Consider the following 19,419-nt stretch of genomic DNA (forward strand, 5'->3'; position numbering starts at 1 on the left):
TAACGATGCTTCCTATAAGGTCCGAAATATGAACCTTTGTAATTTCTTTGGGAAAGGATACTTTATTCTACTAAAAAAAACTATCACGTGAATTGGACAAGTCGTCTCGCCATAATATATATTATTAGTTTATTTCTTAACACTAACACGGATTACAAATAACGCTATTACAAAATAAGAGAAAACTTCTATATTAGGATTAGATATTAACAACACAACTTGAAGGCAAATCCAACAGAATATACCTGACAATGAAGTGCACGGATAGCCGAGTGGTCGAGGCCACCACGCCAAACCCACTTTGCGCGACGTATCAGTTCGATCCCCGCGCAGGAGTCAATCATTTTTGTGATCCACGAATGCTTTTCACGAGCCGGGCTATCTTCGTGCATGTGTCTTGAATGTTTGTGAAACCTCCCGCGACATAAGGCTTAAATTACACGAAGGAGTCCTTTCTTTGAACTTTTTAACTGGAAACTCAACTTTTCGTTGAGTTACTAAGTAATAGTATATATTTTTTTGTATGTTTGTTACCTCTTCTCGCCTAAACGACTGCACCGATTTGAATCAAATTCGTTTAAGAAGGGTTATGTTTTTAAAGCTATAACCGACAACTAAGCAAAGGAAACCGCGAGGAACAGCTGTTTTAAACTACATTTTATTGTAATCGATGAAATCTGATTGTTTTCTTGTACATTTGACCCTTAAATTAAACTAAATCATAACTAATTAATGAAATTTAACTATCGCGTGTAAAATGATAAGAAGTTAAGAGGCCGATAATTGTTTTTTTTTTCGTACGTATGTTAGATATTTGGAAAGATTTGACGTATGTTTTTTTTTTAAAATAAATAGATTAAATAAATTCCTAAACTTATTTTGTTGACACCTTTTCTTTTTACACGGTGTGACGATTTCGATTTCTATATTTTTATTTATGGCTACTTTTTTACGATCCCGATAAAACTTTTGAATCTTATATTATCAGGGTCGGATCTAGGGGCCCAGGGGCCCAGGGGCCCCGAGGCCTCGAGGCAACAAAGGAGTGGGGGCCCCCTTGCTTCAAGTTATTTTCATTCGGTGAAAAATTTATGGAGCTTTTTTTATGCCTACTTTGGCCACAGTTATTAAGACAGGCACTGTCACTCTTTTAGTGTCAATAATGTGGGCTTCTACCGTGGTTTCATAATTCTTTATTTAATCGGGCGTGGTGGGCCCCTGGTCATAGTGCCTTATGGATAATACGGCACTGTATATTAATTAGATTTCTTCTCACAAAACTTTCAGCCTATTGGTAATATATAAGAAAGCGTTCTTTCTCTACTCTACAATTTTGTTGTGCCCGCCAGGGTCCATAATTGTCTCTATATATTGTACTATTCTATATAATCTAACAACTCTCAATGTTCATTATGGAAGCAATAAAGGTTGAGTAATGTATATTAAATTCAAGGGATTCAGCCATGTTGATTGTAAACTTAGGTATATTTTATAACCTAGATTATTATAGCACTTCAGTAGAAGTATTAATACGTATTTTATTAGTCGTAGTGTAATAGGTAATAGATGTTGGTTTTCCTTTGATGCAAGGTGTCTTTCGCGGCTTCGTTAAACTGTCAAAAAAAAATAAGAAAAATATATAGGGCTTTACATTTATGTTTAGATATCGATTTCGGGTTGTATCCTCGCGTAGGTTAAACGTTTTTGTGATCCACGAATGCTTGTCCTAAGTCTGGGTGTCTTTGTGCATGTGACTTGAATCTTTGCGAAAACTCCACAAGGATTAGAATAATTAGTGCGCCAGTCGTCAAAAAAAGAATTCTATATTTTTTATTTATTTCGTTCTGATATTATAAATCTAATCGCTGTTTGCCGCTTTACTCGCTACTACTTGAAAGTGGCGGCAATCGTAGGATTACACTTGACAAGTACATGCACAATAGATAACATATCACACTTTTAATAATGGCAGATACAAGTACTGGCAACAGCAAAAGTGCATTGATAGTGGTTGAGGTCACCACGCCAAACCCACTGAGCGAGACGTGACGCGTGTTCGATCCTCGCTTTCGACGAGCATTTTTATAATCTACGAATGCTTGTTCTGAGTCTGGGTGTCTTTGCGCATGTGACCTATTTGTGAAAATCCCCCGTGGTATAGAATATTAAATAACTTAGTGCAAGAAACTTTAAAAAAAGCATTGAAACAGAACTCGATTGAGCATTGGTCACCAGGCTAGTTCATTGTGGGCGGTTTCAGATTCCAATAGGTACTTGGAATCCAAGTTTGCTATGGATGTTTTCCTTGACTAGGTTCAGGTTTCTTTTATCTAGCCCACTGTGTCCTACTGCTGGGCAAAGGCCACTCCCAAATCCTTCACGAATCTCTGTCCTGGACCACATAGAACCAGCCCGTGCGGTTGGCGTTTAGATCGTCTCACCACCGCTGCCGACGCCGTCCATCCACTGGCTCCTATTGTGTGGTGACTTTGTGTCTTAGAATAATTAATAGATTTAAAAAATATAAAAACCCACGTTTTTACATTTGATCAAAATCCGTATTGCTGTTTGAATAGTTATAAATTGCATTATCATCGGGTTTGATGCTACCTTAAAAATTTCAGCCTGCTAGTTTATCGGGAAGTGCTTCAAAATTGAGTTTCAAAAATCCAACCGGAACGACAAACAAACAAGATAAGTGAGTGTAGAAAAACATTGGCACTTTGCCTTAGTTGGGATCGAAGCTGCACCTTATGCGTACAAATCCATGTATACAATACAACTGCATGGCCATGACGAGTTAAAAAATACTAAAAAACAATTCTTAACTCACTGAGAAATACTGGCGCTTCATAATTTCTGATTGTGTGAACCACAGATGGAATATAAGTTACTAAATTTTCGGCCGCGGCTTCGCCCACGTCGTGGTCGGATATATCGCGTTTCCAAGAGAACTCTTCAAAAGTCCGGGATAAAAACTATCCTATGTTCTTTCTCAAGGTCAACTCTATCTCTGTACCAAATTTCATTAAAATCAGTTCAGTGGTTTAGACGTGAAAGCGTAACAGACAGACATAGTTACTTTCGAATTTATAATATTAATCGGGATAATAAATATAAATGGTGTGAACTGAATTTTGTTGGTGACTGTACAGTCCTCTCGAGATAGCAAGCGCTTTATGTTTACAATGTTACTTTGCAATACTTAACCTATATTTATTTTAAACTAGCTGTTGCCCGCGACTTCGTCCCCGTGGGTAGAAGATTATAATTTATGATTTATTTATACCTGCCCTGTTTTTTTCACATTTTCCATTCTATCTTCGCTCCTATTAGTCGCAGCGTAATGGTTTATAGCCTAAAGCCTTCCTCGATGAATGGTCTATTCAACACAAAAAGAATTTTTCAATTTGGACCAGTAGTTCCTGAGATTAGCGCGTTCAAACAAACAAACAAACTCTTCAGCTTTATATATTAGTATAGAGTATAGATTTAATATAGCTACCTTTATTTATGAAGACTCGTTGCGTTTTCATCATCATCATCATCATCATCATCATCAGCCTTTAGTAGTCCACTGCTGGACATAGGCCTAGTTACCCAGTTGCGTTTTACCTGCGTATTATTAGATCTAGATTTTCTGATGAAAATTCCAGTTTTATTAAGGAGTATTGTGATGACCTGAGACGAGGTGACCAGCGTCTCAATTCCTCTATAAAATGGCCGATGAATGAATGGAAATTGGATCGAATTTGACAGTATTCGATATTTAATATATTTGATAGTATCGGCCACTGTAAATGGCGGATTTAAGGCCTAGATAGGCTATCACTATAAAAAGAAAATTGGTACTTAGCATTGCCTAGCTAGACTGGAGCCGACCAGAGCATTGAAAGATGGTTCTTCAGACTTCACTGAAATAATTAAAATATTTTTTTTAATAAATAATCTGTCTAGAAAAGCAATTACTCCCTTTACGGCATCATCATCATCAGTCCATATTCGTCCACTAGACATAGGCCTCCCCGATTGCACGCCATCGAGATCTATCTTCGGCTGCTCGCATCCAGCTCCTGCCAGCGATCTTGCCAGATCATCACTATACCGTGCCTGAGGATCGTTACAATTTACCATAATATTGGTCTACCTGTTCAAGCACAGATCTGTGCATTAAATTACATAACAATCTCCAGCATACCAGTTTAAAAAAAACAACAAATCATCGAAAAAAAAATAATTTATTTAAATACAAAAAGAATCGTCTTAAATATACTTAATTTCCTCGCTTATCTTAATTAGCAACTGATATATAAGTTATAAATCCGCCATTTTACATAACAAGGCTAATTAAAGCGTGATTAATTAAGTTCGGCTATATTTTAAATACCAGTATTTGCACATATACTCCACAACTTTCAGACAACGCCATCTAGTCTCAAACTAAGCAAAGCTTGTATTATGAGTACTAGACAACTGATAAACATACTTATATATTTCTAAATACATACATAATATAGATAAATTAAACCCAGACACAGAACAAATGATCGTGCTCATCACACAAATATTTGTCCTGGGTGGGAATCGAACTCGCGACCTCTGGTATAGCAGTCAGAGCTAGTAACCACTAGACCAACAGGCCAGACAATAAACAATTTTCTTAAAAAAAGTTAATGATATTTTTTATTTCCACTATGGTTTTATACTATATAATAATTGATGCCTAGAGAAAACAATAAGTTAATTGCCATTCAAGGGTCATTTAAATTAAAAACCCAACTCTTTAATCACTCTTTATAAAATATATCACTTAATAAGCGGTGTTGTTATATTTTAAATTTTTTTATCTTTTCTAAAAGCATTACTTTATGTTCAATGAAACAATTTTGTGTTAATGATATTTATAGAAATGAAAAAACAATTAATTGTCTTATATGATGGGAACTTGCGAATTAATTACAAGACGGCGTATCCGATTTTTTAGTAACTTTATTATTGATACAACGGTTTACTCACGCGTATTTATCGGGATCGCCCGACTAGTTTCGGACCCAACCGGAGTCCTTAATCATGAGCTGACGCGGCAAGCGAGTCGAACTAGTCGGACGATACTAATCTGTACTGTGATCCATGAATGTTTGTCCTGAAACTCAATCCTTATTTCGCGTCACATGCACAAGACACCCAGACTCAGGACAAGCATTCGTGGATCACACAAATGCTTGACGATCGAACCCGCGACACGCAAAAAGGGTTCAGTGTGGTAACCTCAACCGCTCTGCTATCCGCCATATCAAACATAAGTTAATTTATACAAATTAACAAAAAAATACTGTTATATTCAACTGAAACTCAAATTACAAAAATGCATTTCACTATAAGCGTGAGGTATTCAAAAAATGCGAACGACTAAGGCCCGATCTCTCAATCGTCAGATAACTTTTATCTGAGGAATAAACATGGCCGTTTGACATATTTTCTATACAAAAGCTGTCAAAGCGTCAAATATATTCGTCGAATAAAAGTTATCCGGCGATTGAAAAATCGGCCCTTAGTCATATTAATTTTAAATGATATTTATTATTGGAATTATATTGTCTTTACAAATAAAACACAGATTTATATGTGATATTATAGTTTTAGATATCACTAAAGCCCTTTATAACAGAGGCATCAGGGTCCCAATTCTGCTATTTGCAATGGCCGATGAATGAATGGAAATTGGATTAAATTTGAAACAATTACTATTCTCTTAAGTATTTTTTTTTTATAATACGACTCGTGCACTTAGGAATTTAATCCTTGTGTAGCGAACATATAAATCACATGCACAAAGACACCCGGACTCAGGACAAGCATTCGTGGATTAGGAACATAAATACGTGTCCTACGAGGGGTTCGAAGCCGCGACACGACGCGTGGTGACCTCAAACACTCGGTTTTCCGTGCAGTCATTTGGCTAACACAATTATTGGAAATTCACTGTATTGACCGTACTGAATTTCCAATTACTGTGTAAAAATGCTTAAAATAATACGAATAGTGTCATTTTAAACCTATTTCCGTTCATCGGCCATTGTAAATAGCTGAATTGGGGCTTTTACCCGACTACATAAGAAACCATTGCGTGAAATACACACATATAGAATTTATATGACAGTCGACACTTGTATAAAGAGCTTTATGCAAGAGACAGCGCTATCTGTCTGTATAGCTGCATCTCTATCTAAAAATTTAAAGACTTCATTATATAGGCTGTGTGTATCTAACTTAAAAAATAACGCTAAGACTTTAGACAGCGAGACCGCATTTTAACTGCAATCTAACCGCAAATTGCACTTCAATTGCACGCCAACTGCAATTGAACAGCAATCGGACTTCAGGCTCGGTTTGCAGTTCTATTGCCGGCGTGCCAACTGAAATAACAAAATGAAATTTTCACACTAGAATCATACAAATATTGCATTGCTATTGCAAGTTTGATAGTATACCTGCCGCTGCCGTTGTAGTTGATATATACTCCGTGATTTTTAGTCGTCTTACAAAAGCAGCCGAGTTCATGTATCCAATGACTAGAACACGTTCATGATAAAAAAATAGGTATTTATGAGATTTGAATAAATTTAAAATGCAATTTTTATTCAATATTATGATGCAATTCGTAGTTTTTTAGAAACACAGCTCTGTTGCGAGTGAAGTCCGAGCCTTGTAACAATGGTGAGGGGCGCGGGCGGCGGCGTTTTTATCGTTTTTAAGAGTATATGTCAGATTTCTCTTGTTTAATTTTTCTTCGTACTTATTATCTTAGTTGATGATAAAAAAATAATAATCGCGCCTAGGGGTATTTTACGTCGGATACATGAACTGGGCTCCTTTTGTAAGACGACTAAAAAATCACCGTGTATAGTTTTTTTATTATGAACACTTACGTAACGTTTCGGACCAAGCTTGAGTCCGTAGACAATTGATATTCTTACAAAGTATTTGAGTATCATAGACAATGTGAAATTGCTATTATGATGATGTAAGTACAAGAACCAATAGGATTTTTGACTAAGACCCAATTTTTCAATCGTCAGATAATTTTTATCTGAAGAATAAATATGGCCGCTTGACATATTTTCTATAAGAAATCTGTCAAAACGTCAAACATATTCATCGAATAAAAGTTATCTGGCTATTGAAAAATCGGCCCTAAATCTATGTAATAATAAAAATCTATTTAGTCAGACAGACAGATTTCCAAAAGAAATTAAAGTAAAGAAGATTAAGAGCACTTAAGATGATAACATGAAATGTATGGTAGTGAGGGCTAGTAAAAAGCGTACTAGTAAGTGACGTCACACGAAGTCTTATTTCATTTTTGATTGACCATATAAAATTTAATGTCTTTTGTAAATCTGTCTAACGGACTAAACGGATATTTTTAGATTTTAGTAAGTACCTAAGTACCTTATAGGAGCGATCTGACAAACTGTGAACAATTGTATTAAATTCATTTGTCTAAGAACTCTTTGGTCCAACCAGTAATATTATATATTAAGTAAGTTGTGGAAGCGAGAGAGAAGACTACAGAGCGCATAGTGGCATCTCTTTTCCGCAACTTACACTGACGCCATCTAGTCTCAAACTAAGCAAAGCTTGTGCTATGAGTACTAGACAACTGATAAACATACTTAAATATTTTTATAGATGAAATACACGATTTGTTTAGGTACTTAAAAAAAGGTAAAATTTGATGTATATTTTATATAAACACATTTTAAATAAATAAACGACTGTTATACTTAAGTGATATATTTGATTTGGTAATCTTTATTGCTGTTTCACATTGGTTTTTATTAGCGTTTTTATACGATAATATTTTAACAACAATTACCTACAACTGACTTCAGACAGAAACTACTAAGAGACGATTTTGTCAATCAACAGTTACCTTTTATCTGAGGAATAAATATGGTCGTTTGAAAATACAATTTTCTATACAAAAGCTGTCAATACGTTAAGTTATCAGGCGATTGAAAAATCGGCCCTAAGACAAACTTAATGAATCTTTATAGAACCAAAAGACAGTTATTTCACTTTAAATGAAAAACGAATCAACAAAATCGGTCCATCCAGTACGAAGTTCCGCGGCAACAAACATAAAAAAGGTTCTTAATTTTGATAGTAACTGTCGTGAGAATGATTCATTATTAAATGATGTAACGGTTTACTCACGCGTATATATCGGGGTGGCCCGACTAGTTTCGGACCCAACCGGAGTCCTTAATCATGAGTTCGACTCGCGATCCCGCCGCGTCTGCTCATGATTAAGGACTCCGGTTGGGTCCGAAACTAGTCGGGCTACCCCGATAAATACGCGTGAGTAAACCGTTACATCATTTAATAAAGGTTCTTAATTCATCTTAAAATCCTCCTTTTTAAAGTCTATTGAAAATACACCAAAATTGTCAACTTTAATTTCAGTACCTAAACAAATGTATTAAAACCAACGGATAGACAAGCCTATATATATAAGTAAATTACACTCCAGAACAGTCTTTAAGAGGTGACGGTCTTTCCTCACATCGTACAAATACCTAGAAGCTTCTCGAACATTCCAGCACCTTCTAGAATCTTCTAGAAGGTCTTGCGATGGACGGCCCTGTGTCCCTCCTCCTCGTACTCCCGCTTGGAGACCCACATTTTGCGGAAAGTGTCGAGGGAGGCGAGAATGGAACCCCCGATCCATGTTGAGTAGAGTCGCTCTTGTGGCGCTGAGATCTGATGGGGGAAGAGGTGGATTAAGTATTTTTCTCACTGATTAAATGTGATTTGTAATCAATGTACAACGTGGTGCTTCATTGGTGACATTCATTTGACAAACATTTACAAATAAATATAAAAAATTAAGAAAAAATCTTATAATCTTAAAAAAAAACGATTTTGAACAACCTGACGTAAGACTGCATGAATTGGGACAATGCTTAAACTAAAGACAAGGCGCTTTACCTAATTGCCAATTGTTAAGGCACATTTGTAATTTGCTTGCGGTAAGATCTAACCGGGCCCTCATACCTAGAAATCCATGCATAGAATCGCTAGGCCACATAGACTCGTGTATGAAGGATCGCAACGCATTGTCATACACCGACACAAAAACGCGGATGACGTAGCACGCCGGTTCAGGTCTAGTCAGTAAGAGTCTGACACTAGCCATGCCCTCCCCCGAGGGAGTAGGTGTCCATGAGGATGCCCCCGCCTTAACAAAAAGAAAGGCCATATGACTCACCCTGATCTTCATATCCTTGGGCGCGAGCCTCCTGATCTCGGCCAGCAGCCGGTCCCCGAAGCCGCGGAACAGCGTGGAGCCGCCGCTCAGGACTATGTTCTGGTACAACACCTTACGAAGGTCCATGTCTGACTTCTGGATTGCGAACATCAGGACTTCGTGGAGGCCTGGGGGAGAGACTTGAGTTATAGAGAACAGGGGGAGACAAGGGGAGAAGGGGGAGGGATTTTTGGTCGAGACCGCACTATTTTGTTCATTTATTTAATAGTTATAGATAACGGGAAGGAAAAGATGTACAAGGGTGCTGGGTGGTGGGAAAAATATATATAACTGCCTGTAGCCCACTTTTTCGTGGGAATGCCGGGATAAAATGTAACCTTGACCTTTACCAACTTTAATTACCCTCCCTTATAATAATTATTTTTTTATTATTAGGTATTTAATTCTTCCGTGGGCCTTGGTTCATCCATTCTTGTCTTAGGACCTTACCAAGACTCATTTTTATTAATTTAGATTTTTATGCATTTAAATAGGAGTTTTTTAACAACCCTCCCACACCTATAACTTTAAAAAGCCAATGTATATTGAAAGAAACTTCGCTTTTTACAAAATTCAAGCCAAGACGCGGCCGTATTTTCAGTGATTTAATTATCTATACTAATATATAAAGCTGAAGAGTTTGTTTGTTTGTTTGAACGCGCTAATCTCAGGAACTACTGGTCCAAATTGAAATATTCTTTTTGTGTTGAATAGACCATTCAACACAAAAATATATATATGTAAATCATAACTTATCCTTCTACCCACGGGGACGAAGTCGCGGGCAACAGCTAGTTATTTATATAATTAACATACCTTCGCACTCTTCACCGATGAGATCTGGTCTGAACAATACTTCTGGTGCTCTGAACCTGGCTGGTCCAATCTGTGGGATTAGACAAACAATCATATTTAATTATTTTCCACAAGAATCAATTATTATGAGGAGCTCGTAGCTAAGCTATAACTGCATATAGTACGATTTTTAATTCGAGTCAGTAAAATGACAATGGCAACTGTCATTCATACAAAAAAGGGTGACCCGCTACAATAGTGATGTTTGGAAATCTTACTACGACGATGACATTTAGTCATGCTTTATTAATTTATTATGTATCAAAAATTTACTATTTCTATTAATTGAGCTTTTATAATTGTAAGTTGATATTAAATTTGTTTTTCATCCAACCACTGCATAATGTCAGAATTCATCCAGTTTGGAGTTGGATGCGCTCGACTTTTCTTGCATGGTAAGGTGCTTCATCTTATACCAGCACCGCATTTGGCTTTAATTTTATAAATTTAAATTAATATTTTTTTTTTTACATTTAAAAACAGTCACCGTGCATGTCTTTTGATTAATTGTCGTAAATATATTTTTTTATACAGCGCTAATTTGATATCTGAATAAAAAATGTAAGCTTGACTAAGTTTTGATTGTAATAAGTCGATTCTAACACATCACTATTTATTTGGAATTAAAAACCTGCCACACTGGAAATGTCATTTTACAGCCTCGAATTAAAAATCGGACTATAAGTTGATCGATCTTAGGTTGACGCTAAAAGCCAGTCTAACCGAATTCAGCTAGGTACCAGTGTTTTGCAAGGAGTGACTGCCTATCTGACCTCCTCAACCCAGTTACCTGGGCAACACAATACCCCTTAGTTAGCCTGGTTGTCAGACTTTCAAGCTTCTGACTACCTGTAACTGTCAAAGATGTATGAATAACAGCCGGGACACACAATGACGTGCCTTCCAAAACACCCGCACACCGCGTCAAGCGTAGCTTAACCTGTGATCGATTCACTCATGCTTAGCCACGAGCTAATCCGCATAAAGTAACTATAGTTGGATATATTATTATTAGTAATTTAGTTAAAATATTATAGTGGTATTAATAAAATGTTCCCACCTCCAAGCCAGTTCCATCGGGCAGCGTGTACTGCGCCTTCTCAGTCTCCAGGGTCTCTTCCTTGAGGGGGTTGGGAGACAGGTAGCAGGCGCGCTCCTTGATGCACTTCACTATCTCCAGCTCCGCGGACGTGCGGAGGTTCACCCCCTCTTTGCGGAGGAGGAGTCTGAGGGGCGAGGGTATTTAAAGTTTAGTTTAATTCTTTATTGTATACAGATACTTATAATAATATAAAATAACATAAAAGTGGGTACAAAAGGCGAGCTTAACCCAGCAATGGGTTTTCTTCCAACAAACCTTGGCAAGAGAGAAACCAGATAAATTACATTTGCAGGTGTACAACATTAAAACATTTAAAATACATATCAGAACAAAGAAAATACATTTTTTTTAAGTAATATTTTTTTTACTACGAGGTAACTGGACGGCAATGCAACGGAAGTCTGTTAGGACAATATGGCGTCACGTTTCTGTACCATTCGGTTTTTAAATATATTAAATTTTGTCCATATATAGTTTATAAAGAAATTAACCAAACATTTTTGTAAAACAATTTGTAAAAAATCTTAAATTTAATCATTATTGTTGTTGCCATCTCATAGAACGGCAAAGAAGTTTTACTACTATCGCGTGTAGCGGCTACACGCACTCTTTTTTCTGTATAATAATGGATACGTATTTTTAATTCGTCCCGCAAACATAAATTGACCAAATTACAGTGAATGAAACTTACGCGTGACGTCACGATTTAATATTTTACCATATCGTTACGTCACAAGCCCCCTCTGTTAAACTTCAAAGCATTTAATCTTTGTCAATTCCAGTTTTTCTGAAAAGGGAAACATTACGTGTCTCATATTTTTCAATTATCTAACTGAGGGACTGATTAGATTTTTTCCTTTTATACCCAGTCGTCATCCCTATTGCTTTAGTAAATAACTTCTGCTTTTAATTGAGCGGATGGCAACATCAGACTTTTACCGTCTAAAGCCCACCCATGTTAATTCCTCTGCCCTTGGAATACCGGGGTCACAGTAACCCCGGTATGATTCAGTACTTCAGCCCATACCTGAGATATCGTGTGACGTCCCTGCCGGCGACGTCGACCCTCATGATGCTGTGCGGCATCGCGAAGCCCTCGTATATGGGTACGGAGTGAGTGACGCCATCGCCCGAGTCCAGGACCACGCCGGTAGTGCGACCTGTCGCGTATCTGTTGGGAAACAAGAATATATAATAATAATAAAGAATATACCCTGCAGGAGCAAGATGGACGTGAGTCTATCGTGAGACGCTACTTGAGTCGGCGAATTTCTGGCAACATTTTAACCCAAAAAATCCTCCACAGCGAGAAAGCTTAGAATGTCACTTATACGAAAAATAAATTATACACGGTGATTTTAGTCGTCTTACAAAAGGAGCCCAGTTCATGTATCCCACGTAAAATACCCCTAGGCGCGATTATTATTTTTTTATCATCAACTAAGATAATAAGTACGAAGAAAAATTTTACAAGAGAAATGTGAAATATACTCTTAAAAATGATAAAGACGCCGTTTAAATTAACGTTCACTTTACAATTTTCTAATACAAAAAGCCTACTATTCTATTACCGAATTCTTAGACGATAAGTTTTAAGAAAGTAGTGACAAAGTAAGCGCAAATTCTGATTTGTTTAATACATTGATCTTAAAAAATATGTTTATTCAACAATTTGTTTATAAAAATAAATTTATTCTTCTTCTTCTTGAAAATATTTAAAACTCCGCGATTACCGCGATTTTTTACACATGATATAAAGAAAACACATAAGCACAGTTCAGAAACATAAAATCAGCATATTCACTGATGACTCACAAACTTAGCACGGCCTGCATGGAGAGGAACAGAGCGGGCACGTTGAAGGTCTCGAAGAACACTTCGGCCGCCTTCTCCCGGTTGTGGCGAGGGTTCAGCGGCGCCTCCGTCAGCAGGACAGGGTGCTCCTCCGAGAATGTGGACAGCTGATCCTGTGGGGGTAACGTGGAGGGTGTAAAATGGTATGTTTATAAGACTGGTAAATTAGTGGTTGGTGGCCTTGACTGCTATACCAGAGGTCGTGAGTTGGATTTTCGCAAAAACGGCTAAACCAATTAAGTTAGATATTCTATTTATTTATTTATCAAATAAAACAACAATATTTTATAATTTGAAGAATATTGCGTGGTCGGCGTTCACACCGGCATGGGCACCGAAAGATGCGGACAAATGCGGACAACATCACATACATTGTTCTGAACCCAAAGTAGGTTGCTAAAGCACTTGTGTTATGGAATTCAGATACAACGAAGGTACCACAAACACCCAGACCCGAGACAATGTAGAAATGTGCATTTTTACATTGACCCGACCGGGGATCGAACCCGGGACCTCAGAGCTAGCGACACCTTGAAACCGGTGCGTGCGCCACTCGACCACGGAGGTCGTCAAAAAAAAGATGAAGAGTAAAAGTAACAGAGAGTGGTAGAGTAAGATTAAAAACTCAGGAACTAGTGGTGGATTTGAAAAAATATGTCAGTGTTAGATAGTATCTTCATTGAGAAAGGCTATAGGATATATATCTACCATCATGCTATGATTAATAGACATAGAGCATCTTCTAAGCACGCGAACGAAGTCGCGGGCAATAGCTAGTTAGGGTAATAATTTGCAACTATAAGTATCCTTCTGATGGGCAGAGCTGCGACGAACAGAAGGCAAAAACACTTAATGAAGAGTTATCAGATAAAACCTCACCTTACTGTAGATATAATTCCACACTCGTTCCATATCATTCCAGTCTGTGACGATGCCGTGTTCCATGGGGTACTTGATGCTGAGCAGGCCTCGGTGCTCTTCAGCCCGGGGACCCACAAACAGCTCTCCTTCTAACGCTCCTGCCATCACGCGGACGTGTTTCGGTCGTCCGATACTGTAACATTTGGAGACACAAATAAATATAGGAGCAATACCTGATGCAATTTGGGCCGACTTGGAGCCAACGTACGGAAAAGGCAGCCCATCACCAGTAACTCAAGGTTTTTTTTTCCATCTTGTTTTTAAAGATCAGTCTATAGTTTGAAGATTAGATCAATACAAAAACCTGTTTGATCCCGGAAGGACAAGTGATTGGCCAAACATGGTAAGAAAATATGGTATAGGTAAAATCTAGATTTTCTTATAAATTCAAAATATATTTCTTTAGCACAGCATTAAAAGAACATCTGAACAGATCCTGAATTTTGGAAAATATCCCTTAACTAAATAAACTCAATTCAAGGTAGTTACCAAGTTTTTATGAGTTATTAATTTTCAGTGCTGCATAGGTAATCTGTATTATATTAACATCAATTGATCTGGAAAAAATCATTTCTAAGAAATAATAATTTTAAGCTATGTGCATTATAACCGTGTAATTGGTAAGAGAAGGTTTTATTTTATTTTATTTTATTTCAATAGGTACAGATACAGATAACAGATTAACATAGTACAAAAAATAAGAAAAGATCTTCATAACAAACTATGAGTGAACCTGAAATCCGAAAAAAATCTTGTAAAGAATTAAAGTTTGTGAGGTAGTGATCTGATTGAACAATGAAGTAGGCAATAGCTATGTCAGTCACGTGATAACCTATAGCTTTTTCTATTATTTTTAACCTAAGATCAGTATAGTTTCTTTTTTAATTAAAAAATATTTTTTTATACAATTTATCTTGAACCTTCGTCCTTTCCAAAGCCTATTCCTACAAAAAATGAGGGAAAGGTGCTGGTTTAGAAAAAAACAATCATCTAAAATGATCATTAGATGATCAAATGATCGTACAAATGGTATGTAAGTACATACTTATGTATTTTACTGTAAAAAGCAAAGTGTACATTCAAATCTATTTCTTGTGTTATATAAACACAATTATGTTTTTGTCTGTACATCACATTTAAATTAAACAATAAACCGTACCTTAGAAAATAGCTAAGATAGTTTCTATGCTCAATTTACCATGGAAAAAGGCATTAAAGGTGGTCATAAAAAATATATGTGCTACTTACTAATTCGGGAACCTGCATTTCGGTATTTGGTCACCGGCGAAGCCCGCTTTGATCACTCCGGAGCCCTGTTAAAAACCGGCAATACTAAATATACACATTCAAACAATATTGACGTAAAATGGTACATGACACTAATATGGGCAAAGAATACGTGGGATGAGTCATTTTTCTTCGCTAATGTATGAAAGAAAGTAAATAAACAATAAAGAAATGTTCAATCAGATCAATGATTAGTCTCTCAGTAATTTAATATGGATATTTTATTGATTTTATTATGATTTTTCAGGAAAAACTTGCTTCGTCGCCTGAAAATAAAAGGGAACATTTTGTTAAATTCGGTGGTATTTACATTATCGATAACGACGGGTTGATTCACTATAACATCGTTTAACTCCATTTTATATAGATTTGGTTACAAATTAACTATTTAGCTTAGTTTTCTATTATTTTCACTATTGTGAATTCCACATTCGGGTAAGTTTTTTCACTCGCGACGTAAGTATAAAGACTGCCGGATATTGAACATCATTTGTGTTGTTCTTGTCTAACACATGTTCGATGTCTATGCTCCATCTCCTTCTAAAGCACCAAATTGTAACAAGAATTGAAGGTCTGGAACTTCGTGAAATGACATCAGTGTTTTGGTGTTCCCGTAGGTAAAAAAATATGACGGTCACCCTAATTAATGCTATTGGAAAAACATAAAATATTCTACTAAACTTAAACTTATTAAATAATAAATTATAAAACAATGACAGCAATTTGATTTGATTTTGTTGATTTACTTTAAAACTTATTTTAATAAATCATGACGTTGATAAACGTGTGGTCGATCTTGTCAAGTCAACAAAGAAATGTCAAAACTTTATAAACATTCAGTGATTCCGCAATCAGCATTTAATTAATTTGTAAGTTTAAATATGATTTTTATAAATATACTATTTCCTTTTTTATTTATAACTGCTGCCAGAGCCAATGGAGACAGCGAATACTGTGATATCAACAAGAAATCCTGCGAAAACGAAGTCCAAGTGAACTACGGTAAAAAACAGATATTTTACGATGTGAATCCGCCGGAAGGTTTTAATTTACGCAGAGATGTCTATATGCGGTTCGCTATAATGTTAGCTGAGGCACAAAAGCAAGGCAAAGACAATTGGGAGCTTGTTCTGCCTCCTTGGTATAACCTTTATCATTGGAAATCGCAAAAATTTCCCCCCAAGCCATGGGCTAAGTTCTTTGAGTTAGACGCTTTAAAATCTTTCGCGCCAGTCGTGGAACTACAGGAAGTGTTCCGTAAAACGAAAAAGAAGGTTCTAGAAATAGATACCTTGTTTATATTGGAGAACTACGAGGACGCCTTCGAAAATGGTGTTTTCGAAGAGAAATGGGAGATTGTCGGTGAATGTAACCATAAGGGAAAATTCTGGGGATACAAAAATGTTACTGTCAAAGAGGTTTTATGTGTAAAGTTTCAAGGAAAGATATCTAAACTGTGGGAGCTTATTGCTCTACACCCGCATAATACGAAGATAATGTTTGGGCATGGTGAAATACCTTTACATGACAACTACGGTACCAAGGTCTACTGGGACTGCCGCAAAAGCATGAAATTCAACAAAGATTTAAACCAAATTGCCAAAAATTATATTGTACAATATTTAAATTGTGATTCCGAACTATGTAACAACTATCTCAGCGTACATTGGAGACGTCAAGACTTTGCTAGAAGCCGTGGCAATGATGTACCAACAATAGCAGGCACAGTAACACAAATACACAACTACCTTAAAAAACGACCGCACATAAAAAAGATATTCATATCAACTGACGCATCAATGTCCGAATTAAATACTTTAGAAAAGGATTTAACCACTCATGGTTACGAAATACACTTCTTTTTACCAAGAGTTACAATTATAGATGACTACGGAGACGGAGGGATAGCAATTATAGATCAAATCATATGCTCTCATGCTGCATACTTTATCGGTACCCATGACAGTACATTTACGTTTAGAATACAAGAAGAAAGGGAGATTTTGGGCTTTAAAAGCAGTACTACGTTCAACAGACTATGTCCAGATACCGGACCTTGCGAAAAGCCCTCTAAGTGGACTATTGTCAACTAAATACTGCTAAGTACCCTCTATTGGATACTTACAAACTTAATTATGCTATCTCCTTTGAACCAAACTATTTGATGCAAAATAAGAATAGTTTTCTTCTGTGTAGGTGTCTGTCACAGCATGCATATGCTATGGTGACCATACATTTTTTTTTTACAGTGGGTAGATAAATTTATCATAATAGGCTATAGGTGTAGAGAAAAAAAAATAGAACAAACAGTTTAATATCTAGATTTTCGACTTTCATATCTATAAAATAATTATTAAGAATGCATAATATCAAATAGAAGTACATAATAATTAACATGACTGCGACCCCTGAGTTTGTTTCGACATTTCTTCTTAGGGTAGTCAGCTAGGAAATGTCGGCTCCATCGTTCTCAAAAAAGACATGTAAAAGTGATAAAAAATATCCTATTTGCAGAATAAATAATTTCATTTCATTTCTAAGTCTAAGCAGAAGTTATATTTTAAAATAAACTAATTACCTGCATAAAAATGTAGATAAATATTTAATTACTGACAGAAGAACAAACATTGAATAATTTGTAATTAGCTGTAAAATTAGGGACAAAATGACAATATGAAAAGAAGAAGGAATATTTAACTTTGTAAAGACGTAAAAGTTAAGCCAGGTGGTATAAAAAATAAATAGGGATGACGACTGGGTATAAAAAGAAAATCTAATTGGCCAGTTAAATAAATATTAAAAAAATATATATTAGAATGATAGAAAATTTCAGCTAATCTGAAATTTTCAGCTTGCTAGCTTATCTTGAAGTTCCTCAAAATTGAGATGCAAAAATTCTATCGGAACGACAAACAAACAAGAAGGCCAGTCAAATAAAAATATTAAACAATTTATCGAAACAATAAAAATTTCGTCGGGGTTTAATGAAAGAAAGCAGGCCCCTTGAATTACGACATAATGGTACCTAGGTAATACTGAAAATCTTAGCGAATCTCTAGTTTTTAATACTATTTTCAATATTTTGTAGTTGTAAGTTCATAATTGTATTTCGTGACTGCCATAATAATGCCAAAGGTTTTTTTACTAATAAATTATTGATTTATTACAATCGTTGTTTTATTGTTTTTAGTACCTAGTACTAACTGGTACTGGTAATGTCTAAGTAGCGTGATTACATAAAAGGAAATTCTTAACTTTCGTGTCTAGCAGCCAAAGTTAAAAAATTTAACCTTATTTCGAAATCCACCGACTACACGTCATTTCGTTCCCAGGTTGTATGAGCTTGAATGTTTTTTTAAGAAACGTGATGGACAAACAAAAATAATAAAAAAATTATTGGCTGACCAATATGCTTATTTATAAACCCTTTTATTTTGGATGGAAAATCATTAAATGACACCAGACTTCACAGCTTCAACTAATAATAAAATCCACTCATGTTCCTTCTTTCACCCTTCGTGTACCGCGGCCACGGTAACCCTTAAAGGGTATACCTATAAAACCTTCATAGCAATAATGTTTCCACGTTGTATACAATAAAATTCAGAGGATTAGAGCTAGTAATTTTCTAGATGATTTTTCATGTAAGTAGATAACATCAAATTAGTATTTCAAGGTTCAATATTCATTTTTTAGAAATAACCCTGAACTGTTAAACTTATCGCGTGAAAACTCCCCATAATTTAAGTTACCAGTTAAGACTAGCGACAGTGTTTTTTTTTTGGGGAAAGGAAATCTAGAATTAATAGTCAGTATATCATAGAACATTTTTAACTGTCTAGTTTGTTTTGTTTAAAAAAACGCCTCCCACGGTGCGGAATCCTTGTGTCCGGGGGTGTTCACAAACATACAAATCAGAACAAGCATTCGTGGATCACACAAATGTTTGTCCTAAGCGGGAAATAACCCGAACCACCACGCCTACAGCGAGTTTGGCGTGATGACCTCAACCACTCCTCAATAACGTTTTCTGACTTTATATCTGACGGGTTTTTTTTTAAGTAAATGAGTCTGTAGTGGTTTAATT

General features: G+C 36.1%; 2 protein-coding genes across 3 annotated transcripts; one reads left to right on the top strand and one right to left on the bottom strand.

Moving 5' to 3' along the window:
- Positions 1 to 5,138: 5,138 nt before the first annotated feature.
- On the bottom strand, positions 5,139 to 15,966 carry LOC113492327 (alpha-centractin). Of its 2 annotated transcripts, none has more exons than XR_003400490.1 (10): positions 15,643 to 15,966; positions 15,294 to 15,358; positions 14,004 to 14,178; positions 13,086 to 13,237; positions 12,298 to 12,441; positions 11,229 to 11,394; positions 10,130 to 10,199; positions 9,275 to 9,441; positions 8,570 to 8,766; positions 5,139 to 6,416 (listed from the first exon to the last, which is right to left on the bottom strand). XR_003400490.1 is itself a non-coding variant. In XM_026869786.1 (10 exons), the coding sequence occupies exons 1-9, from the start codon at positions 15,688 to 15,690 to the stop codon at positions 8,623 to 8,625; spliced, it is 1,131 nt and encodes a 376-aa protein (XP_026725587.1). In that variant the 5' UTR covers positions 15,691 to 15,966; the 3' UTR covers positions 5,139 to 6,416; positions 8,583 to 8,622. The 2 variants fall into 2 exon arrangements, 1 of the variants encoding a protein (XP_026725587.1); XM_026869786.1 differs by having other exon boundaries at positions 8,583 to 8,766.
- Positions 15,967 to 16,102: 136 nt separating this feature from the next.
- Positions 16,103 to 17,731, top strand: LOC113492331 (GDP-fucose protein O-fucosyltransferase 2). The gene has a single exon (XM_026869793.1). It carries the CDS (start codon positions 16,214 to 16,216, stop codon positions 17,423 to 17,425), a length of 1,212 nt encoding a protein of 403 aa, XP_026725594.1. The 5' UTR covers positions 16,103 to 16,213; the 3' UTR covers positions 17,426 to 17,731.
- The last annotated feature ends 1,688 nt before the right edge of the window (positions 17,732 to 19,419 follow it).

Source organism: Trichoplusia ni, chromosome 3, assembly GCF_003590095.1.
Source record: "Trichoplusia ni isolate ovarian cell line Hi5 chromosome 3, tn1, whole genome shotgun sequence".
Classification (NCBI taxonomy): domain Eukaryota; kingdom Metazoa; phylum Arthropoda; class Insecta; order Lepidoptera; family Noctuidae; genus Trichoplusia; species Trichoplusia ni.

Coding starts and splice junctions, on each gene's coding strand:
- LOC113492327 (XM_026869786.1), bottom strand. CDS start 15,690: ATGGAGTTAAACGATGTTATAGTGAATCAACCCGTCGTTATCGATAAT. Junction 14,179..15,293: donor AAATGCAGGTTCCCGAATTA/GTAAGTAGCACA, acceptor CAAATGTTACAG/TATCGGACGACCGAAACACG. Junction 12,442..13,085: donor ATGCAGGCCGTGCTAAGTTT/GTGAGTCATCAG, acceptor GTTTCCCAACAG/ATACGCGACAGGTCGCACTA.
- LOC113492331 (XM_026869793.1), top strand. CDS start 16,214: ATGATTTTTATAAATATACTATTTCCTTTTTTATTTATAACTGCTGCC.